General features: G+C 34.2%; 5 protein-coding genes across 6 annotated transcripts; 3 read left to right on the plus strand and 2 right to left on the minus strand.

The window, feature by feature from the left end:
- Nucleotides 1–3,252: 3,252 nt before the first annotated feature.
- Nucleotides 3,253–4,224, minus strand: LOC142220477 (lysophospholipase-like protein 1). Of its 2 annotated transcripts, none has more exons than XM_075289653.1 (2): nucleotides 4,050–4,224; nucleotides 3,253–3,981 (listed from the first exon to the last, which is right to left on the minus strand). In XM_075289653.1, the coding sequence occupies exons 1-2, from the start codon at nucleotides 4,135–4,137 to the stop codon at nucleotides 3,359–3,361; spliced, it is 711 nt and encodes a 236-aa protein (XP_075145768.1). In that variant the 5' UTR covers nucleotides 4,138–4,224; the 3' UTR covers nucleotides 3,253–3,358. The 2 variants fall into 2 exon arrangements, with proteins under 2 accessions (XP_075145768.1, XP_075145769.1); XM_075289654.1 differs by having other exon boundaries at nucleotides 3,253–3,992; nucleotides 4,050–4,197.
- Nucleotides 4,225–9,530: 5,306 nt separating this feature from the next.
- LOC142220478 (speckle-type POZ protein-like) lies at nucleotides 9,531–10,823 on the plus strand. The gene has a single exon (XM_075289655.1). It carries the CDS (start codon nucleotides 9,643–9,645, stop codon nucleotides 10,660–10,662), a length of 1,020 nt encoding a protein of 339 aa, XP_075145770.1. The 5' UTR covers nucleotides 9,531–9,642; the 3' UTR covers nucleotides 10,663–10,823.
- On the minus strand, nucleotides 10,806–11,835 carry LOC142220481 (uncharacterized). The gene is made up of 2 exons (XM_075289656.1): nucleotides 11,410–11,835; nucleotides 10,806–11,346 (listed from the first exon to the last, which is right to left on the minus strand). The coding sequence occupies exons 1-2, from the start codon at nucleotides 11,727–11,729 to the stop codon at nucleotides 11,037–11,039; spliced, it is 630 nt and encodes a 209-aa protein (XP_075145771.1). The 5' UTR covers nucleotides 11,730–11,835; the 3' UTR covers nucleotides 10,806–11,036.
- A 3,867-nt stretch (nucleotides 11,836–15,702) lies between these two features.
- On the plus strand, nucleotides 15,703–19,055 carry Nup93-2 (Nucleoporin 93kD-2). The gene is made up of 10 exons (XM_075289657.1): nucleotides 15,703–15,994; nucleotides 16,060–16,240; nucleotides 16,311–16,490; nucleotides 16,561–17,042; nucleotides 17,106–17,247; nucleotides 17,426–17,786; nucleotides 17,853–18,099; nucleotides 18,171–18,294; nucleotides 18,362–18,793; nucleotides 18,868–19,055. The coding sequence occupies exons 1-10, from the start codon at nucleotides 15,834–15,836 to the stop codon at nucleotides 18,985–18,987; spliced, it is 2,430 nt and encodes an 809-aa protein (XP_075145772.1). The 5' UTR covers nucleotides 15,703–15,833; the 3' UTR covers nucleotides 18,988–19,055.
- Nucleotides 19,056–19,954: 899 nt separating this feature from the next.
- Grip75 (gamma-tubulin complex component 4) lies at nucleotides 19,955–22,166 on the plus strand. The gene has a single exon (XM_075289658.1). The coding sequence runs from the start codon at nucleotides 20,060–20,062 to the stop codon at nucleotides 22,052–22,054; it is 1,995 nt and encodes a 664-aa protein (XP_075145773.1). The 5' UTR covers nucleotides 19,955–20,059; the 3' UTR covers nucleotides 22,055–22,166.
- Nucleotides 22,167–24,326: the final 2,160 nt, after the last annotated feature.

The following is a 24,326-nucleotide window of genomic DNA, read 5'->3' on the forward strand; positions in this document are numbered from 1 at the left end:
TACAACAAAAATCAAAAAGAAACTCAACTATCAATCCGCAACAATTATATTATCATCGAAATAATATTAATTTCATGTAAAAATTCAATACAATTAAACAGTTAATCGTATAATCATAAAGCTCCGTTAGTGTTCCGTTAACTAACCAACTTTTAAACCATATTATGGTGGTTTAAAAGTTGGCTGTGAACAAACCAAACTGATATGGGACGACAATAATATTGCAGAGAGAGGATGTGAGGTCTATGATAGGCATCATAACGGGACACAACACCTTGGGAAAACACATGGTAAGGATAGGTCTAGCGAATGATGATATTTGTAGGTGGTGTCTGGACCCCGATGCTACGGAAGATTCTTTTCACTTCCTGTGCCAGTGTCCAGCACTATCTTTCAGAAGAAACAAGATAATGGGCTCTTATTTCTTTCAGACTATGACCGACTTGCGAGAATGCAGCCTGAAGAATATTCTCGTCTTCATCAAGGCTTCGGGGTGGAGGAACTAGGCGCGTCCAAAGGATACATTATCATACAATAGACTCATTCCGGCCGGAAGAAGACGAACACGAGGAGGAAGATGGAAAGAGGTTTGAGGAATCGCAATGGACCAACTATGGTCTAAGTGGACACAAATCCGCTAGTTCGGATTCGTGTCATCCTCCATAACCTAACATAAACCATATTAAGGACGAAGCTGTTATCTTGCCTATATATTCCATATGCCAATTAGGAACTTAACTGACGAAATTTTTTCAGTTAAAGTTAACCGAACAGAATATATTCGCAATTTACTTTCTGTTAACTGGCAATTAAACCCTAACGGAGCTACATGAAAATGGCCGTAAACAGTTAATCGTATAATCACGACATTCGATAAAATTGTACGCCTAATTTAAAAGCAAACATGCAAAATCAAGTTAATTTTGTTATATTTATCCCGAAAACCTGCTTGGGTTAGCAGGGCGTTTGCTATTAAAGAAAATCTATCTTTTTCAGTAAACGTACCCCAAGATTTCATAATAAAAAAAATTATTGCACCAAAATGTATTTGGTTGAGGTGTTGCTAACTGACATCGACAACAACAACTCACGGAATTTTTGGTAGGACAACAATGTATTTCTTATTGGTAGAGGTACATACCCGACTTAAAGACATCTACACTCAAAAAATTCTGTGTGCACATAGCAGAAAAATATGGAATATATGTTCCCCAAAATAGCAATTTTGGTCGTTTTTTTTTAAAGTCAATAACCACTTGTAGTTGAGACACAACAGAAAACAAAGTGTTTCATAATCACATACGCTCCATGGGTGCTGTTTGTGCTCAGTTGTGATTGATTGTGATATTTTGATTTTCCATAAAAAATGCATTGAGATTTTTGCAACCAAAAATTCCGTAAGGCGTACTATCGATAATTTACATTTTACTCCCACATGGCAAAACTTTTATTGGCCACAGGAATTTTCAAAACAGTTGGACACCTGTCTTTAATGCAAGTGAAATTTCCATTAGGCCTATATTACGGATTGGTCACACTTCAATTTTCCCCACAATAACGGCGTATCTTACGCTCGGTATGGTCCTCAAACGAAATTTCGAAATTACCCATAGCAAATGCATTGACCCTTTTGCTACCGACAATTTCGTAAGGTGTTATTATTGATCGTTTATATTTTATCTTCATGAGGAACGCATAGCAAAACTATGTAAATGGCACGCAAACGAAATGTCCAGTAGAGGTTTATACCAGGCTTTAAACTTGTATCAGCCTATTCTTTTATATGCGATAATTCCAGGTACATGCCAATAAAGCCGTTAAGATACTGTTTTCTTATACACCCAAAGAAATTTGTTAGTAGGGACAGCAGAAAAGTCTGCTGAAAAAGGGACAGCAGTCACTGTTTGCTGAAATAGCAAACATTTCCTGCAATTTTTGAAGCTCGATTACATTAAAACATGTTTTATTTTGGCTAAAACAAATAAAAATGTCAACTTAGGAGCTATCCTAATATAATTAACACAATATTTTATAAATATCTATCTAGTATTTGACCAAAAATGTGAATATTTGTCGAATTGAGGCATAACAGCAAATAAAATGTTTGCTGATCGTATTGTATATTACAGTGCAAAATTATACCAAAAACTAATTTTGGTTCTTAAATAGGCTTTGGGGAAAATGTTATAACCTAAAAATTTTATAAATTGTTGTTCATTACGCCCTGAAGTACAAAAATATAACAGCAGACATCGACTGCTGTTTTTAGCAGACTTTTTTCTATGAGTGTAGCCCGGTATGTACCTCTGATGCAAAAGATATTTCCTCTAATGGTACATTTCCAACACTCTAATCTTCATAGTATCAGCAATCATTTCAATGCTTTCTTTTTATCAGACTTTTTGTTCTTTTAAATATTTTTCCTGCTATGATTACTAAAAAATCCTTTAATTTTTCTTAAATGATACCCTGCTTTTTTATGATACCCAACGAAAAAGCAAAACAAAATTCCTCTATTTTAGTTCTAAAATATTCGAAAGAAACACACAAAAAAAATCACCAAGCTATTTTCAATTAAACAGTTGATTGATGTTGAAATTTTAAATCAATTGATACAATTAACTTTTTAATCAAGAAAGAGAAATTAAATCAATGATTGAATTTTTTTTTTAATTTTTAATTAAGATATTAATTGATACAATTAGCTTATTAATCAAACTCGTAAGATCAACTCAGTTAAAAAATTGACTTTTTTTAATTTCCAATTAAAAGATTATTTCAAACAATCAATTGTTATTCAAACCAAAAACGCAAAGTGAATTCAGAGAGTAATTGAAAATGGTTACCTTTTTCAATTAAAAAATTAATTGAGTTTTGTAATCAACATCAAATAAATGTTTAATTTAATCAATTAAAAAATTATTGAAACTTCCTAATGAAATCAATTAAGTTTTTAATCATTTAAAACTGTGATTGATACTATTATTTTCATAATTGAAGACATTTCAATTAAAATATTAATTGGATCAATTAATTTCGTGATTGTAGCAGATTTTTTTTGTTTTGTGTGTAGCGAATGCGTTCATCAATCTTTTCGTATCCTGATATGCCTTATATTAATTTAAAATAACTAATAATAATTAATATACAGCTTTTAAAGTTGCTACCATCCTTTTTGAGTGCTCAAGACACTCTTTTCGTTGCAATTTTGTCTACCAACAAATTTGATAGACCATGTTTTCCATTAACAAGTTTCTTTTTTCGATTTTTTATATACATATATTTTTTGGTATTAAAAACGTATTACCAATAAGGGATATACAATCTAATAAAGCAATAACAAAGTCATGCAAATCTATTATTCATTTAAATTTGGAAGTTTAGACAATATCCATTGTTCTATGTCTAACATTTCCTGTTTCTTTAGCTCATGCAGAGTATGTTTCAAAGGTATAAATTTGCCTTTAACACCCATTGCCTGTAATTTGTTAAAGCTATCGCGGCCCCATTCGATTGGCACCAGCGTGTCACGATTGCCATGGAACATCAATAACTCCGGTAAATTTTCTTTTGGTTTGGAGCTACTTTTCAGAGTGTCATATACAATTGAATCGAAATTAAGAAAGGAAGAACATGCAAAAACACCAGCCAACTCAGTATTTAAATGATATCCCGTATGCATCGCCAGAGCACCACCCATTGAAAATCCACCAACTATAATACGATTAAAAGGTATTCCATTCGAGACTTCCTGTTTTAGAATGTCATGTACATCTTCATAGATTTTTGCCATGCTTTCACGATTTTCTGGTGCATCTATGGATATGGCACGTCTATCGAACCATACATTCGATAGTTGGCCATCATTTGGAGTATATGGCTGAAGAGGAGCTGTTGGATATAACACTTTAATTTGTTCAAACTTCATGTCCCGTCCCAACAGAAAGCGAACCCATTCGATCAGATTAGGGCCAGTATCTCCTGAAAATGTTCTTTTTGTTTAATGGTTGTATGGAGCAACCTCTTTTTTTAATATAAACAAATCTCACCTGATCCATGCATAAAAATAACAGAAGCAGTATGACGAGAGGTGGGTTTAATTTGTTGCATTACAAGTTTCATTATCTTTGTTGTCATAGATAGCTAATATGAATGAATGGTTGGAGAACTAAAGCCGGATTAAGTACCTTACATAAAACCAAAATAATAAGGCGACATCATAAAACAGCTGATGGTCTACATACACCCAAAGAAATTTGTTAGTAGGGACAGCAGGACAGTCTGCTAAAACAGCAGAAAGTCTGCTGAAAAAGGGACAACAGTCACTGTTTGCTGAAATAGCAAACATTTCATGCTATTTTTGAAGCTCGATTACACTAAAACGTGTTTTATTTTGGCTAAAACAAATAAAAATGTCAACTTAGGAGCTATCCTAACATAATTAAAACAATATTTTATGAATATCTATAGTATTTGACAAAAATCTGAATATTTATCGAATTGAGGCATAGCAGCAAAAAAATGTTTGCTGATGGCTTGTAAGTATATTACAGTGCAAAAATATACCAAAAACTACTTTTGGTTCTTAAATATGCTTTGGGGAAAAATTTATAACCTAAAAATTTTATAAATTGTTGTTCATTTGGCCCTGAAGTACAAAAATATAACAGCAGACATCGACTGCTGTTTTTAGCAGACTTTTTTCTATGAGTGTACCCAAATGGAATATACCCAATATAACTAGGGATGCGAGACGTGCTCTTTTAAAGAGCACATGTGCTCTTTTTTACAAAATATGCTCTTAAAACAAGACAGGCCAAAAGAGCACGCAAAAGTGCTCTTTTTTGCATCACAACAAATATTAATCAAGCGCGATTCAAAAAATGGTAAAAGTAACTGTATTTTCAGTAAATGTCGTACTAATAGATTTTCCTAGCCGTTATTTTCTAATTAAATAGTGTTATTTTCTAACAGTTACTTTATATATCAGAGTCGTAGAAGATGTTGCTTCTTCACTTTGTACTCTGTTCTAAATGTAAACAAACTTCTTCAATAACGTTTTTCACAAAAACACCAAAAAAATGACTTAAAAAGTATTGTAAGAAAATTAGCTTGAGTTGAAAGTGGGTTATTTTATGTTTATGGTATGAACCTGTTTGCTATGTTTAAATGAATTATATTTCAATAAATTGGAAATAAATGTTTTTCTTTTATTTGAAGAAGTGTACTCTATTCTTTTCGTGTGTGCTCTTTTTATAAGCTGAATGTGCTCTTTTTGCCTCTTCAAAATCTGGCATCCCTAAATGGAACTATGTTCCTTATTTGGTCCGGTGTGAACCTCTACTCAAATTTGTGGTACCCATAAGAAATACATATACACTTTTGCTGAAGGCCGGTACCTTGCCAACATTTTTTTGGATTTGACGGCGCTTCTGAGAATCGCCACCACGTCCACAACAGTCGTATACGATATCCAAAATTTGTCGGAAAAGCGCCGTCACTATTGAAAAGTTGTACCACGCCAAGAAGACATAGCATGGGTGCAATAAGAGCCCCTTCAAACCTTAAGATAGTTGTAAAAGAATCATTCAAGTAAAACACGATTATTTAGATTTTTTTTGTTTTGATTAAACATTTATAAATTCTTATAACATACTGTTTTGAATTAATAAAAGAATGACGTTGAGTTTGTTTATTCTCGGTGAAGGCAGCGTGTCTGAAAAAATATATGAAAAACTATCACTACTCCATTTGGAAATTCGGAAATTGTTCACCAACATACCTTTCACAATTTTAAGCGTAATAACTATGTTTTCATTTTCGTTTTTATTTAAATAAATTATAATTAGCTAGTTGCGCTTGGCGTTTCACAAAATATAAAATAACTTTTGTAAAAATAGTGATAGTAATTTTTGTAATTTCTGATACGCTTCCCCATCATAGTTGGCGATTGTTGTAGTGTCACTTTCCAATAAACACAAGCATTGGAGAAATGCTTATACTCAATACGCTTTCAAACATTTTTTCAAAGAATTAGCTTAGAATTCAATTTGAGAAATTGTTGAGAAAATGGCGTTCTCAACAAAAAACAGACATTACCCTCAATAGTATAATTCAACACGTTATGCGCTTTACAGACTATCAGTTATTCCGGACGACAGTGCTTGTGTCGAACATATCCCATATATTGTGCACATTATAAGTTAAGTCGATACTGCTGCATGTTTATGGGATCGATAACATATTTACCGATTATTTAGTCATCGCCGACATATCGTATCGATCCGACACACTGTAAGATTCTTTACAAACACCGACATTCCGTCCGGAATAACTGATAATCTGTAAAGCGCATTAGCAACAATTTCTCAACATATTTACAACAACAACTTTTCATACTAAATTTCATTTTAATGCTTCAAACCTATTGGAAAATTTGTTGAAGGCAAGCAATTTGCAAGGCTATTTGAATTAATGTTGAAGATGGGAATCACTATCAAATTGATATGGTGTTATGTGCTTTACAGATTATCAGTTATTTCGGACGGAATGTCGGTGTTTGTAAAAAATCCTACAGTGTGTCGGATCGATACGACTTGTCGGCGATGACTAAATAGTGGGTAAATGTGTTATCGATCCCATAAACATGCAGCAGTATCGATTATGCCTTCGGATTTAACTTATATTGTGCACAATATATGGGATATGTTCGACACGAGCAATGTCGTCCGGAATAACTGATAGTTTGTAAAGCGCATAAATGGGCATTACGAGTCTGTACTAGCGATGAGGATGAAATGGAACTTTGAAATGCTGGCAGTTTACTTGCTTATGCTATGTTCCCACCGACTCGTTTTCCTCATTCGTTTTTTCCAAAACATTTCACCGTTCACACCGGGTTGAGATGTTTTAGTTTGACAGTTACCACGGAAACTAGAAATTCACATTTACTCGATATTCACATATATTCAACCTATGTCCAAATAATTACAGCGAGCGAAACATTTTTTTATGTTATTTTCACATGTCCATGTTCTTAAAAGCCTTTGTTTATTCTTTTTTCTATGAAACTTATTTCAATATTTTGACATACATTTTGAATAGGGTATGTTATTCTGGGTATATTCAAAATTAGGTGAGTTCACATTCTAAAATTGACGTGTTTTGGAGGAAAACTTGTGTTTTGAACTTGTTTTTTAGTATGGCGAAAACGACTCGTTTTGAAGTGCTTATAAAGGGAAAACATTTCAAATCCCAAAACATGCTTGGTGAGAACACCGTATTATATCCAGGTATTTGTGTTGCTTATATACAGCGTATGTTTTTCTCTAAATTCATGCGAGAACTGTTCCGATTTTGGTTGAGAATTGTTTTACTTTATTATGGTAAGCACTATGTTCGCTGCTACTTTATTAAAACAGTTCAATATAAAGCAGAAAGATTAACTCAATTGATGTGCATTTTCTTGTTCCTCTAGATTTCAGCAAGACTACAGGAATACGTTCATTTATAATTTTGATTATTTCAGGAAAAGTAAAAAATGAAATGATTTTTAGCTCGAAAAACGAACATAGTACTCACATTTAAATGTTTTCCCTAAAAACCCCCATTAAATCCCCCTAAAACCTCCCAAACGCAAGAAAAATACTAAAATATGGGGGAAAGCCCCAACATGACACCACTGGTATGGACGTTATTCACTTGTAAATTTTTACCATAAGGCCGGTACTCTGTTCGGTTTTCGCGTTGAAACTCCATACAAAACCAAAAAATGCGAAAAATTTGCGAAATTTTTTCCATTTGTGATACTTTGTTTTTTCGTGTTGAAAAACTGACGTTTATAGCACGGCGCCATTTGCAATGTGAATTAAGAAATAATTTATTTATTAAAAACTATTTGTGCGGGTTTATAAATCAAACACGGACCATATTTTTGTTCCGAAACTATACAAAGGATCAAAGGAATAGCAGATCAATTGCCCAAGGAAAAATAAAATGTTATTTTGTAAAAACAAGCAACAACCACCAACTTAATCCAATATCGCTCCCTGTAAAATAGCGCTCCAAGCTACCTAAAAAAACGCCGCTTTCTATGTGCGAAATAATGGTTTCCATAAAAATTTTTCGCAAGAATGAACATAGTACCGGCCTATAGACTATAGACTTTAGATAGATGAGCCATGAGTGTCAAACTATTTTTGACAGTTCCGAAGATTAAGAATAAACGAGAAAAATAAGAGCACGCTTACAATCTCTTTCGTTTTCCTTTCTGTAGTCATAGACTATAGACTTTAGATAGATGAGCCATGAGTGTCAAACTATTTTTGACAGTTCCGAAGATTAAGAATAAACGAGAAAAATAAGAGCACGCTTACAATCTCTTTCGTTTTCCTTTCTGTAGTTTGCCAATTTTACACAAAATTAGAACGTTTATGATGTACCAGAGGATTTATAAATAAATTAATATATTAAAAGTTCATATTTGAACAAAAAATTGTGACCAAAACCGCGAAAATACGAAATTTAATTTTGAGCAGCATTGCTCTTTACGATCAACACAAAAGCAAATGCACGAAAATTAATGTTTGGGACCGACTCTTTACGAAAAAATCAAAACGAAATGTCAGAAAATTAATTTTTGGAACTGACACATTGTTTTTAAAGAGAATAGTGGATCATCTATCTAAAGTCTATAGTCTATGTCTGTAGTTTGCCAATTTTACACAAAATTAGAACGTTTATGATGTACCAGAGGATTTATAAATAAATTAATATATTAAAAGTTCATATTTGAACAAAAAATTGTGACCAAAACCGCGAAAATACGAAATTTAATTTTGAGCAGCATTGCTCTTTACGATCAACACAAAAGCAAATGCACGAAAATTAATGTTTGGGACCGACTCTTTACGAAAAAATCGAAACGAAATGTCAGAAAATTAATTTTTGGAACTGACACATTGTTTTTAAAGAGAATAGTGGATCATCTATCTAAAGTCTATAGTCTATGATTTTTACTGTCAAATTACCAGAGAATGAAGCCGACCCATTTTTGTCGGCGAGGTGCTAACACTAAATTTTTGCCTCCGGCGGCGGTGGCTTGACGGCTAAGCCGATAAAAAATTGTCTGTTCGGCGGCGCAAAATTATCTATTATAAAATCAATTTGAAGTTTTCCGAATGGTAATGAGATTAGTTGTACAACCAATCTTACAATCATTTACATTTCATTCAAATTTTTTGAGCTAAATTTTTGTAAAACTATTATAGCAACTTGATACTAATTGATTGAAAGTGGAAAGTTCAAAATTTTGGCAAAAACTATAACAAACATTATTAAATTTTTCTGATATAAATCAATATTTTAGATTAATTGGCGGTTAAATTTGAGTCGAGATGAGTCGACATATTCGTCGGCGCATCGACTGCTAAAAACGGGTCGGCGACTGCTAAAATCGGCGGCGCGACTCGGCGGCTTCATTCTCTGCAAATTACGCAATGTTTCAAAGAAAAATGGGGAAGACCCCAATTCTAATTTTGTTTAATTTTTTATCGCCGAGAGCACCCAATTTATGATGCTGGCAGTTTGAGTGGTTTGGATCTGATGTAACTGTTATTACTTCTTATCGTAAACTTTTCCGTAATGGAAGTACATAAATATAACGTTGATTCATGGCATTACACCAAGTCAAAGTTAATAAAGTTCAGACATTTGTGGAAGATTGACAATTTTCTTTTAATCGACAATGAAATTACTTCTCAAGAATTTGCATCGGACAGTTTTATGGATCGAAAGTGGAAGCTGCGAATTAAAAAAGGGGATTTTATGTTTCTGGAATTGAAGCTCGTATCCACAGATAATCCAGATTTCAAATACTCTTGGAAAACATTCGTAATGAATGCTGATGACGAAGAATGTCATTCGAAAGGGAGTGATTATATGTTTCACACTGAAGAAGGATCGCTCTTTTATGAACGATTCATAAGCCTTGATTATCTCAGGGATGAATCAAAACGGATGTTGCACAATGGTGCTCTAGTCCTAGTTACTCAAATCAGCATGTTATCTGAAAAGGTCGAGATTACCTCTGGAAATTGTTTAAATTGTTTGCATAAATCCAAAGAACCTGACCATTTCGGCGAACTTTTGAATAGCGGTCTTCACAGCGATATTATATTCGTCATCGATAAAGAAGAGATTCAAGCGCACAAGGCAATATTGGCCATTCATAGTAATGTTTTTAAAGCCATGTTCGAGCATAAGCAACTAGAGGAGAATAAAACAAATCGAGTTGTGGTCAATGATGTGGAACCTGATGTTTTTAAAGAAGTCCTTCGATTCATTTATTCCAGAAAATGTGAAAAAATAAACCAAATTGCACCCGAACTTTTCACAGTTGCCGACAAATACGACTTAAAACAATTAAAAGCTATTTGTGTATCGCACATGGAAAAGAAATTATCTGTAGACACCGTTATAAGTACATTAGTGCTTGCAGATCTTCATGGTTTGAATGACATGAAAAAGAAATCGTTAGATTATATAAAAGAAAATGTTCTAAAAGTTACAAGTCTAAGCGAATGGACAGAAATGATAAAGCAATATCCTCATTTGGTTACCCTTGTGGTGCAACATATGGCAGACATGTATTCCAAAAAATGAATGAATCGGTTCTTACTATTTATATTCATAACTAAATATGCAATGATTCCAAAATATATGGCGCAGTTTTTGAATTATGTTGCCTAATGTACTATGTATTGCATACAATATTTTATAAGCTAAATAAATCAAACAATGAAACATTTTTGAATTCATAACAATAGTTTATTTATTTATTTTTTTTTTAATTCTCAAAAATTGGCCGTTGGGATTTAAAATTACAATTAAAATATGAAAATTGGATCATAAAATTAAATAAATATTTCATAGTTTCATAAAATGTGTGCTATCGGAAAAATGCATGACCAGAGAAAAGGAATTTTACTGGTATCTATAGGGTATAGATGGTATGTATGACAAATACTTTCACAATTCTACCCATTATTGGGTTCTAGATTTTCTTCATTTTCATCTGTTGCTCCTAACATTCTCATTTGAAGTTGTAGTATCTCGCTCTGGGCTTCATTGAACTTTTTGCGATATTTCCCAAGCGATTCCATCAAATATATACGTTGTTGTTTCACATTATGTATTTGTTGCCGCAAATTGATGTTTTCCTCAAGAGCATTTTTCAATTGATCCTCCTGGTATTTTATCTGAGCCTTCACATAACGTAAGCGATTTTCTTTGAAACGCATTCGTAAGGGCAATGTTCGCTCCAGTGGAGATTTCGCCTCTATATTCCTGAAAACAAGTGAACATAAAAGTTATAATAGGTATTCCTTTTTTCCCTATAAATGTACAAACCATTTATGACCCTCATAAGTCTTGAACTTTTCTTTACACATTTCCAACGATGTTAAAGCTTCGGTCACTCCATTTCCTTGCCAAAACGAATTGAGAGAGTTGATCATAACCTTCTGCAAATGTTTTCGTATACTTTCTACTGTCTGTTCTCGATCTTTTAGTGCGATGCCTTCGCATTCCAGCAATATTTTGCCGAAAGGCTCCAAATGTTCTTCATTTAAATTCATCCACATTTTTGTAAAGAGTTTCTCATATTCTCCACGTACATCTTCGCCAAACTTTTGTAATCTTTGAAAATTTTCCTCATTTATATCATCCATTTTCCAATTTTCTAAATATTTACGTTAGGCATTTCATTTGTTGATAATTTAACTGGGGGCGCCACAATTTCTGGGTTTTAATGAAATGCTTCCGAATGTAATCGATATGTTGTTATCGATCTCATATATTTTGAACATTGGGCGTTAACACACTGCAAATCTATTTATAACCACATACGAAGCAATTGTTGGCAGTCGAAAACGTTTGGTTGTATATACTTTTCAAAATATTTACTTCTGGCGTTACTCCATTAAAAAAAACAAGTATATACGGCCGTAAGTTCGGCCAGGCCGAAGCTTATGTACCCTCCATCATGGATTGCGTAGAAACTTCTTCTAAACACTGCCATCCAGAATTGAACTACTTAAGTTGCGGTAACGCTTGCCGATGGCAAGGTATCTTAAAACCTCCTAACACCATCTTCTAAATTGTATGTAAGTCCATACGTGGTATATATTAAATCAAAAAAGATCGATCCAATACGTATATAATTCAGTTTGACAAAGTAGACATAAAATTTTGACAAAATTTTGTACAGAAATAAAATTTTAACAAAATTTTCTATAGAAATAAAATTTTCACAAAATTTTCTATAATAATAAAAATTTTGACAAAATTTTCTATAGAAAGAAATTTTTGACAAAAATTTCTACAGAAATAAAATTTTAACAAAATTTTCTATAGAAATAAAATCTTGGTAGATTATTTTTGGCTCGAGTGGCAACCATGATTATGAACCGAATAAAATTTGAACAAAATTTTCTATAGAAATAAAATATTGACAATGATGAAAATTTTATTATGAACCGATATAGACCAATTTTTGTGTGATTGGACCAATTTTGGTATGGTTGTTAGCGACCATATACTAACACCACGTTCCTAATTTGAACCGGATCGGATGAATTTTGCTCCTCCAAGAGGCTCCGTAGGTCACATCTGGAGAATGTTTTATATGGGGGCTATATATAATTATGGACCGATATGGACCAATTCTGGCACGTTTGTTAAAGATCATATACTAACACCATGTTCCAAATTACAACCGGATTGGATGAAATTTGCTTCTCTTGAAGACTTCGCAAGCCAAATCTGGGGATCGGTTTATATGGGGGCTATATATAATTATGAACCGATGTGGACCAATTTTTGCATGGTTGTTAGAGACCATATACCAATATCATGTACCAAATTTCAGTTGGATCGGATGAAATTTGCTTCTCTTTGAGGCTCCGCAACCCAACTCTGGGGATCGGTTTATATGGGCGCTATATATAATTATGGACCGATGTGGACCAATTTTTGCACGGTTGTTAGAGACTATATACCAACATCATGTGCCAAATTTCAGCTGGATCGGAAAAAATTTGCTTCTTTTTGAGGCTGCGCAAGCCAAATCTGGGGATCGGTTTATATGGGGGCTATATATAATTATGGACCGATGTGGATCAATTTTTGCATGATTATTAGAGACCATATACCAACACCATGTACCAAATTTCAGCCGGATCGGATGAAATATGCTTCTCTTAGAGGCTCCACAAGCCAAATCTGGGGATCGGTTTATATGGGGGCTATACATAATTATGGACCGATATGGACCAATTTTTGCATGGTTGTTAGAGACCATATACCAACACCATGTACCAAATTTCCGCCGGATCGGATGAAATTTGCATCTCTTTGAGGCTCCGCAAGCCAAATCTGGGGATCGGTTTATATGGGGACTATATATAATTATGGACCGATGTGGACCAATTTTTGCATGGTTGTTAGAGACCATATACCAACACCATATACCAAATTTCAGCCGGATCGGATGAAATATGCTTCTGTTAGAGGCTCCACAAGCCAAATCTGAGGGTCCGTTTATATGGGGGCTATACGTAAAAGTGGACCGATATGGCCCATTTTCAATACCATCCGACCTACATCGATAACAAATACTTGTGCCAAGTTTCAAGTCGATAGCTTGTTTCGTTCGGAAGTTAGCGTGATTTCAACAGACGGACGGACGGACGGACGGACGGACATGCTTAGATCGACTCAGAATTTCACCACGACCCAGAATATATATACTTTATGGGGTCTTAGAGCAATATTTCGATGTGTTACAAACGGAATGACAAAGTTAATATACCCCCATCCTATGATGGAGGGTATAAAAACGCTTTTCTGCGTTTTTTTTAATGGAGTAACGTGAGCTGACACTATAACAGTCGTCAACTCTTATGGGAATAAATTATTTATTTGAAGAAAACTACCAAAATTACCCTTATAATTGTGAAAAATTGTCGAAATGCAAAATGGAATGGAGATATTTATTTATCGCATGAGTGCAATTATTAGATGCCTTTTTTAATAAATTTACAACTACAAAAAAGTATTGCATGAGTGCAATTATTAGGTGCCTTTTTTTAATAAATCCCTGCCAACATTTTTTGAATTTGGGGGCGCTTCTGAGAATCCCCAGTACGTCGAAAACAATCATATACGATATCAAAAACCCGTCGGAAAAGCGCCGTCACTATTGAGAAGTTGTACCACGCCAAGTTACTACAAAAAGGTTTCGCAAGAGTGCAATTATTAGGTGCCTTTATAGATCAATTTAGAACGACGCCAATAAGAGACCCTCCAAACAATCAGAAAAAGCACATTTTAAGATAGTGGTAAAAGAATCATTGTGGTCGAGTAAAACACGTTTTTTTTAGATATTTATTAATTTGATTAATCATTTACAAATTCTTAAAAATATAACATTTATACCACTATCACATCACATTTAACATAATTTTTTGCATTAATGATGATGTAGAGTTACAAGTAGCGAGTTACATGTTGCAGCGTCTATCAGCCAGTGTTTTTATTCGATGGAGGCAGCGTGTCTGTAAAATATTTGAAAAACAATCACATTATTCCATTTGGAAAATCAAAAATTGTTCACCAATATACCTTTCACAATTTTAAGCGTAAAATCTATGTTTTCAGAACTTTATTTTCGTTTTTATTTAAATAAAATATAACAAGCTGGTTGCGCTTGTCGTTTCACAAAAAATAAAATGGCTTTTGTAAAAGTAGTGATGGCAAAATACATGTATGAAGTACATTTTGTACTTTATGATATGCTGCCCCCCATCACAGTAGGATGGTTGTAGTGACATTTACGAGTCTGTGGTAGCGATGAAGATGAAATGGAACTTTGAAATGCTGGCAGGGATTTAGAACGACGCCAATAAGAGCGATGGAGGCAGCGTGTCTGTAAAATATCTGAAAAACAATCACTTTATTCAATTTGGAAAGTCAAAAATTGTTCACCAATATACCTTTTACAATTTTAAGCGAAATAAATATGTTTTCAGAACTTTATTTTCGTTTTTATTTAAATAAAATATAACAAGCTGGTTGCGCTTGGCGTTTCACAAAAAATAGAATGGCTCTTCTAACAGTAGTGATGGCAAAATACTTTCATGTACATTTTGTACTTTTTGATATGCTTCCCCCATCACAGTTCTCGATAGTTGTGGTGACATTTACGAGTCTGTGGTAGCGATGAGGATGAAATGGAACTTTGAAATGCTGGCAGGGAATATTGAAATAAGTTTTATAGAAAAAAAAAGAATAGAAAAGGCTTTTAAGAACATGGACATGTGAAAATAACCTTTTGCGCTCGCGGTAATTATTTGGACATAGGTTGCATATATGTGAATTTCGAGTAAATCTGAATTTCTAGTTTCCATGGTAACTGTCAAACTAAAACATGAAATGTTTTGGAAAAACGAATGAGGAAAACGAGTCTGTGGGAACATAGCATTAGATCATTAGATATCGTACACGGCTTCTTGTTAAAATCAGAAAATGTTGGAAAAAAGAGTCAGAAACCGCATCTTTTCAACTTTCATACCATCGTTCTCTACCATGATCGATACTTTGTCGATAATTAGTTGTCGGCGTTTAGTTGATTGATGTGATGACATTGTACTCTGCCAGCCGCCAAAAGAATTCATGGTGTTTACTGGTTAGTTTGGTTAATTTAACTGCTTTGGAGCACAAAACTGTAGATATTAACGCATTTAAGATAAAATTACAAGTTCACAAACCATACCATGGATTTCAATTCACTGCTTCAACAAGCGCAACGCTTAACAAATGAAACACAGACATCCGAAGAGTTGCCTCGCGTGGAGCGTACAATTTCTCAAGTGCTGGAAGCTACCAAAGAGTTGCACTCACGAGTAACGCAGACCGGTGCTCAAGATATACAGGCGTAAGTGTTAATATAAAAGGAAAAGAAAACAAAAAATTTGTTATAAAGCTTGTTTTTTTTTGCAGGCATATTCTGTTGGGTTCTAAAGGTATTGATTTGCCAAAAATCTCACAGAAATTAGAATCGCTAAATGCTCGTAAAACCTTCGAGCCATTGGACCCCATAGCTGATACTGATATACAAAGTTTCCTAAAGAATGAAAAAGAAAATGCAATACTCTCGGTCATCGAGGAAGTTCACAAAAATGTAAAAAAAAAAAAAATGATCTGAACTAAGGGTCTTTTCTTTAATAATATTTTAACGACTTTCGTTGCAGTCTTTTTTGAATGCCCAAAAACGAAAGTGGGAACACATCAAGTCTGATTGGCGCCAGGAGAAAATGAAATTAATGAATGCTTTAGTGGGACCTTCACAAAATTGGATAGATATACAGAAATTACCAGAACAAACTATAATAAATGAAACGTTTGGTACTCGCTCTTGTCTTAACCGAATCGTAAGTTTCCAAAGAAAATAGTTACATTTGCTAAAAATCCAATTAAAATGTGTGGCTGTTTTGTTTTCAGGAAATGGCTTATGCACGTGAAGTTTACGATTATAATGGTATAGTTATCAAAGGAGCTTTCCGGCCCAGCCTTGTGCAAAGATTTGCAAAAGTGGCTCAAACATTCGATGATCCTAAAGTGAATGAAATATGGGAAATAATGAAATATATGGTTGATGTTACCCCAGTTTCACGCAATCGTGATCCCATGCAAAGTCGCCAGCATATTACCCAATTTGTCGATCAAGCAAAAAAGTATTTGGAAAATCGCTACAAACTCTATATGTCCACTATTATCAGTGGTAATCTAAGAGAGGCTCAACGTGGTGGTGTGCCTAGTATCTTTAATTTGGTATCTGCATTTGTGGGATTAACCTTTAATCAGGGAAACTGCTTTCATTTACAAGATGCCACCATCGAAGGTAAACCTTTATGGCCAATGGTTTATTATTGTCTACGATGTGGTGATATGCAGTCCGCTTTGAAGTGTATGCAAATGGGAGGGTGAGTTTGGAAAAGAGTTTCTAAATTTTATTGCTGCCTAAATATAAGCTTTTTTTATTGTAGTGGCGGTCATGAAGATTTCATGCAAGTTTTGGAAGATAAAGTAAACAAACCCGAACAAAAAATTAATACAAAGTTGGAGGGTCAACTGAAGTTACACTATTGCAACAAAATTAAAAACTCTACGGACCCTTATAAAAAAGCGGTATGAAAACTTTCAACTTTTTGAATGTTTTTAGTACAAAAAGATCATCACTTTTCTTTTTCAACTAAAAGTCACATTTTCCATCCAAGTCGACTTTGAAAATATGTATTCTCCTTATTGGGGAACCAATCTTAACACTTTAAACTTATAATCACATATCGTATTGTTCCTGATATAGGTATATTGCATTATTGCTGGTTGCGATCCTCATGAGCAACATTTGGAGGTAGCCAAAACCACAGATGATTTCCTATGGATTCAATTGTCTATATTACGTACCGATGTTGCAGACAATTCCGATGCTTTGACATATTCTGGTTTACAAACTATGATATTAGAGAAATATGGAGAAAAACACTTCAATGCTGGAGAACAACAACATTTATATTTCCAAGTATTGGCCCTAACAGGACAATTTGAAGCTGCCATTGAATTTCTTTCGAGGACGGAAAAATACAGAGTACATTCTGTGCATATAGCATTGGCTTTAAATGAAATGTTCTTAATATCTGGACCACGTAATGTTCAAGAGCCACTTTGTAAGTCAATCGAAGGTTGGAAGGAAGGCAAGATGTGCTATTTTCATTATTGTCATTTCTTTTTAGTGTCCGTGGATATAGAAGATCCTATACCAATGCGTAGATTGAATATAGCCCGTTTGGTTATGTTATATGTGAAAAAATTCGAAATAACTGACCCCGCCGAAGCTTTACAATATTTCTTCTTTTTGCGTAACCTCAAAGATCCCGAAGGTCGTAATCTGTTTTTGGTTTGTGTCAGCGATTTGGCTATAGAGTGTAGGGATTATGATTTAATTTTTGGTAAAATGATGCCAACCGGTATACCGTCAGGGTGAGTAAAATATGAGATCTAAGATGTTTGTTTTGTTTTTAATGTTTTTTTATTATCTATCCCTTTTTCAGAGGGCTTTTCCAACAATTCGATTGCGTGGAGTTTGATACTCGTGTGGCCGCTGGCATGGTTGCCGAAGAATTGGTTCGAAAAGGCATGTTCGAGGATGCTATCAAATTATTTGATATTGCCAATGTTGGTATTCTTTGAAAGTCTACCCTATGCTGAGTTGTCTAACATTGTAATCTCTTATATATTACAGATGCAATCTCAATCACTGCGTTACCTATCCCTTATGTTATCGCAAGTTGTACATCAAAGTTCCAAAAAGGGTTCTTTGCGTGAACGTCTCTCTATTATGGCCGGTGATTTCAGTGAACGTTTACGTGGCAGCCGCATTGAATGTGAACCTCAGGTTATTGCCACATTCAATTTGCTCACAGAGTTGGTAGCATTTTTCGACTATTATCACGAGCGTAAATTTCAAATTGCTTTGGAAGTTTTGGCCAATACCAAACTGGTGCCAATGTCCATGGACAATTTGGAAGAATGTATAAGCAATTTTAAACGTTTGGGTGGTGAAATTTGTAAAGTCTATCCTGATATTCTTTTGGCGGCTATGGATATTTTATATTCTCAGTATAAGGCTATAAAAGGCAAGGATACCGTAATGTTGGATACCGGTCGCGATAGCGTAAGTTTTTCTCTTTTATGTTTATTTGATCATTTGTAATATTTTATGTGTACTGATTATTTTCTTTCTTATAGCAATTACAACATTTAAGGCAAAAGGCGAAATGTCTAACAAATATGGCCGCTACGGTTCCATATCGCATGCCAGGCGATACAAACAAAAGACTGGTACAAACGGAAATTTTAATGCATTAGTTTAAGAGAATATTTTTTTATTAATTGTAAAAAATAAAGCAAAAAATTACAAATTTGTAACACAAAAATACGTAGAGGACTATTGATGTGATAGGATATTTTTTTATATAAATAATTTATGGGCTAATTTTTATCATAGATGGTACTATGGCTTTATTCAATACACATAATTTTCTTTAAATGCACACATGCTACAAACGATATCGCATGTAAGACTTTTGAAATCTCGCTTTTGTAAGAAAAAGCGATTTGCAAAACTCCAAAAAGTGAGACTTTGAGTGGGAACGTAATATTGAGGTGGGTTACGGTTACTTTTCTTTAATAACACTAGCCAACAGTCGTTTTGTGAATTGGTTCTAGCATAATTTTTCTCATCGATTTTGACCTACTAAACACGAAAATGAGTTTTAAAAAATTTTCTGTCGATTGGTTTTCGAGATACAAATTTTTGAACTTTTTTTTTAATTTTTGGAGGTACACTTACAATTTTGAGCATATCTTTCGTCTTCTTTGAAAAATTAAAGAAAATTGAGCCGTCTACAACTCATTCTCAGAAAATTTTCAAATTGGGTAAGTAGTTTGGATGTTGGCGGCTTAAAAAGAGACGCATAGAGACAAATTGCGGGCATTTTCAGCCGACAAACGAGAGTGCTGCGATTGCCCTGTTTGCTCGTTTGAATTCTTTTCTGCCCACTAAAATGATAGCATTTTTTAGGTTGCTGACAACATTTTAAATATGCGTATTCTGTACAGACAAAAAGGTGGCCAAACAATTTTTTCAGAAAAGAAAACACCATTAGTGGTGCGGACCTTTAAATATTAATATTCAGTTTTTCATTTTCTTTCCAAAAATTCATTAAACAAGTAGTCTATTATGGCATCCCTATGTAGAAGATAACTTGGCCGGTAATTAATAGCGGCGTTATTATTCTCCCTTGCCCGGCATCGTTTATCGATAATACCGATTTCAGCAGCTGTTCATCGATGGTTAAACATAAACAATACAAGGAGAAAGATTCTACGAAGGATCAAATTTTAAAAATAAAATATCTTGCTACCGATAGTTTTAAAAATGATACATGACATAATATTGTCATGCATCAACTTGCGAAGCGACCAATTACCCATACAGGAATTTTTAGCTTCCGATGCAGTAAGCAACTATTTTCATCCTTGTGAGAAAAATATCCTGGAAGACATTATACGAATCATAAATTTACTTCGAGATATAGCGAAATTTGCTCAAATCTATAGTGGTCATCGCAGTGCGTCACTACACATTAGCGTTTTCGACACAGACGAGCCGCTACAAAATGGCCTTTACTTGAAAGCATTCTCCAATGGAATTTCAGAAGTTCTTGATGGCTATTTGACAGATATTGCCGAGCTGGAAAGGAAATATCTAATGCATCCTAATCAATCGCTTCTCTTCATCTATCACAAGCTTCAAGAATATGAACCTTTAGCATTGTATTTATCTTCTTTGATACGGGGTGTGTGTAGTCAAAGACTCCATGGGTGTGCCATTATACAGTATTTGCAACAAAACTCCTTGCATGGCGATGCCAGGGCCATAAAGGCAGTGCGTTTGATACAGAGCAAAGTTAATGTGATCTTTCTTAAACAACTAACCCACTGGATTTTGTATGCCAAACTTCAGGACTCTTATGGAGAATTTTTTATACAATGCTCCGAGGGAGATGGTAATAGTACCTTGGAGAGCGATAAAGCTACTACAACTGCAAGGACTTGTAATTCGGAGTCGGCTAGTAACTATGCCGATATCTGGCGTTATGAAGTTTGCTATGAACTCTTGCCTTCATATCTTTCGTTCGCATGGGCTGAGAAGGTGCTTTTCATAGGACAAACGGTTTTGATTTTCAAAGTAGATACAGATAAATTGAAAAAGAAATGCCACAGCTGGAATAAAGCAGAAAATGAGTTTCTCGATCACAAACAGTCCTTTTGGAACGACAAGGAGCACATCTATTTTGCCAAGATTCAAGCTCTGCATCAAGACGATGAGCTGATTGTTTCTCACTACGAAAGTGTTATAGATGAATTGAAGTCCTATGTAACAACTCGTTTATCCGAAATAGCTGTTAACCAGGCCGATTTGGTACAGCAATTGAAACTATTAAAAGATTTCTTTTTACTGGGTCGTGGAGAGTTATTCTTGGAATACATTAGACAGATCTACACTATCAACAAAGAGAAAGAGAATACCAATAAGCTAAGAGATTTTGTAAAGGCTTTTGAATCGGCAGCCCATAGTGTTGGCATATCTGAAGAATTGGATCAATTCTCTGTAAGCATGCCTAAGGGGCAACTCGATTCCGAAGATTCCTTGGAATTTGGTTATATGCAACTTATTCAGTTGCAGTATAAAATCAATTGGCCTTTACATTTGCTATTCTCGCCCAAAGTTCTGGAACGTTATAATGTCCTCTTCCGTTTTCTTATACTAATTAAGAAGATGCAATATGATTTGCACATTATATGGTGTAAGTCTTCCAGAAAATCCAAACTTAAATCCGATCATAAGGTTAAGGTAATGCTTTTGCGTAATGAGCTGATGTTCTTCGTGGATAATCTTCAGTATTACATACAAGTTGATGTATTGGACAGTCAATTTAGTATACTTCTAAATACGGTCCTAAATGAAGCTGATTTTGAGCAAATTCAAAGGGCACATAGTGTTTTTCAGGCCAATATTTTATCGCTTTGTTTTCTACAAACTGATGCTGAAGATGCTAGCCGTACAAATTGTTTACAGTCTTCAACTTTACACTCCAATAATCCGGTCTATTTGATTATTAACGAAGTTTTTCATATATGCAATGATTTTTGCAGTACCCTAGATAAGGAGAAGGTAGAGGAAACTCTTGTAGATCAGGTCACTGATCAATTGGGTGAACGTTTCGGCAGTTTGGTACAACAGTTAATTAATCTTTTGATTGGTTTAAAATCGGCTGCAAGTACGGCTCCATTGTCTCAACTTTTATTGCGCTTGGATTACAACCATTGGTTTAGCAGTAAGAAATTGGAGTCAGCAAAAATTTCATAATTTATGTATGTATTTTTCATTGGATATTTCCTATTGTTAATTTGGATTTCTAAAATCGCTGTTCGTTCTTTTATACTAAAATGGAAATAAAAAAAATTAATAAAAACGAAAATGTAGTAAAATTGTTTTTTAGGATAGTACTCTCAAAGGAAAAATTTGGTAATGATAACAGAGAAGTATGTTATTTCAGTAGTTTTTGTGTGCTGAAACAGAGAATGCAATTTAGTTTGCTAGAATTGCAAAGAAACAGATTTATTCCAGTGACATTTCATTTTATTGTTAAAGTTATTCGCGATGAAATTCATGCATGATATTATGATATTGTGATTGCTTTACATTTGGTTGGAAAACCATTAAATCCCTCCAGCACTTAAATTTGAATAAAACATTTGCTTCTTGCACAATTTTTAGTTATCCCGATACTGGCAGTATTGGATAATGTCCAAACAGTGGACAAAAAACGGTAACAAATGATCCGAAAGTGAAGGACATATTTGATCTGCAATGGTAGAAACAGACTCGTGAGTTGAACATATGGCGAAAACTGATGGAACTCATATTGAAAAATGAGCTTGGAATAAAGCTATTGAAGTTATAAAAATTGCAACAGCTCCCCAAAAAAAGTTAGACCTGAAAGGTAGAAGAATTTGTTTCACTTGAAGGAAAGTGGCCTGTTGAGGAATTTGGTTTTCCGATAGGAAGCCATTCCACTGAGAAGCACCAGTTTGTGAATAAGCAAAATTATCGGTTGTTACTTGCCAAAAGGTCAGCTGAAAATTTACACCTTCGATTGGCCACCAAAACTAAAGATGCGCCGATGATAATGGTGAGGACTGCTGTAAGGCCAATGGTTACTCTCCAGTGGAATTGAATGACCTTGGGGTCAAAATAAAAATGAAATGTCCTAAAGATAGTTTGAAGCCCTGTGCAGACAAACCATTTCGGCCGCAGACCACGGACATTCCCACAGGAATCAGCACCAGCTCACTCATCATGCGTCAACGAAGAATGGTTTAAAGAGGAGATTTCTCGCTTCATGTCTACTGCACGACGAGCACCACAATCTCCGGTCTCAATCCGGGCTTTTGTGGCCGATTGGCAAAAGGTTGATCATCTCGTCTGAAAAAAAAAAAAAAACAAAAAAGTTAAACTAAGGCTATCGTAACATAGTAAAAAAGATATTAATAATATGTCCCAAATTTGTGAATACATTTGAATAAAGTGAAACCTGTGAAAGGTGGACACTCAAGGTCGCCTAAATTTTGCCCACAATTGGGAGGTGTCCAATTATGAGAGGTCAATTTTAATGTGATAATATAGCAAACAATGTTTGCCAAACATCCTCGGCATAGTTGCCACAGTTGTTAGAATTCTACCAATAATGGTAGACTATTTACTGTTTGGTACATTGATAGAAATCTTGATGTTTTGCTAGATTTTGCAAAATATTCCTCCCTAACTAAGAGGTACTTTACAAATTTTCTATAGAAATAAAATTTTGACAAAATTTTCTATAGAAATATAATTTTGTCAAAATTTTCTATAGAAATACATTTTTGAAAAAATTTGCTATAGATAAAATTTTGACAAAATTTGCTATAGAAATAATATTTTCTATAGAAATAAAACTTTGACGAAATTTTCTATAGAAATTAAAATTTTGATAAAATTTTTTGCAGAAATAAAATAAAATTTTGACAAATTTTCTATAGAAATAAAATGTTGACAAATTTTCTTTTAGAAATAAAATTTTGTCGTTGTTTTTGATTTCAGCTTGAAACCATGCATTGACTAAACTACAAGTGTAGCTTAACCAACAGAGGAAAATAATGTTTGTCAAATTTATTTGGGCAAAGCCCTATAGACTGCAAGATGGTTGGATGGACGCACGTTTCGGAATTACCACATACCTCATCAGCATCATCTACTTGCAGCAAACCTATCAACCAATTATCAGAATAAATTCAGGCAGTTCACTAAACCCAAAAGTGAGCCACACTTGAATCTTCCGCAAAAAGGTTTAAACGATAGCCGGCTTATGCCGAAATAAATTCGTACAAACATATCTCTTTTCCTTTGCCACCGTCAAATCATCGATTTGAGTGCAGTTGGCTGGGTTTATTTTGAGCGTGCTTCCCTCTTCTTTTCATTCGTTTTGTTTTGTTATTGTTGCTTTTTTTTCTTTTAATCATTGTTGTTTTTGATTTCAGCTTGAAACCATGCATTGACTAAACTACAAGTGTAAATAAAATTTTGACAAAATTTCCTATGG

Source organism: Haematobia irritans, chromosome 1, assembly GCF_050003625.1.
Source record: "Haematobia irritans isolate KBUSLIRL chromosome 1, ASM5000362v1, whole genome shotgun sequence".
Lineage (NCBI taxonomy): Eukaryota > Metazoa > Arthropoda > Insecta > Diptera > Muscidae > Haematobia > Haematobia irritans.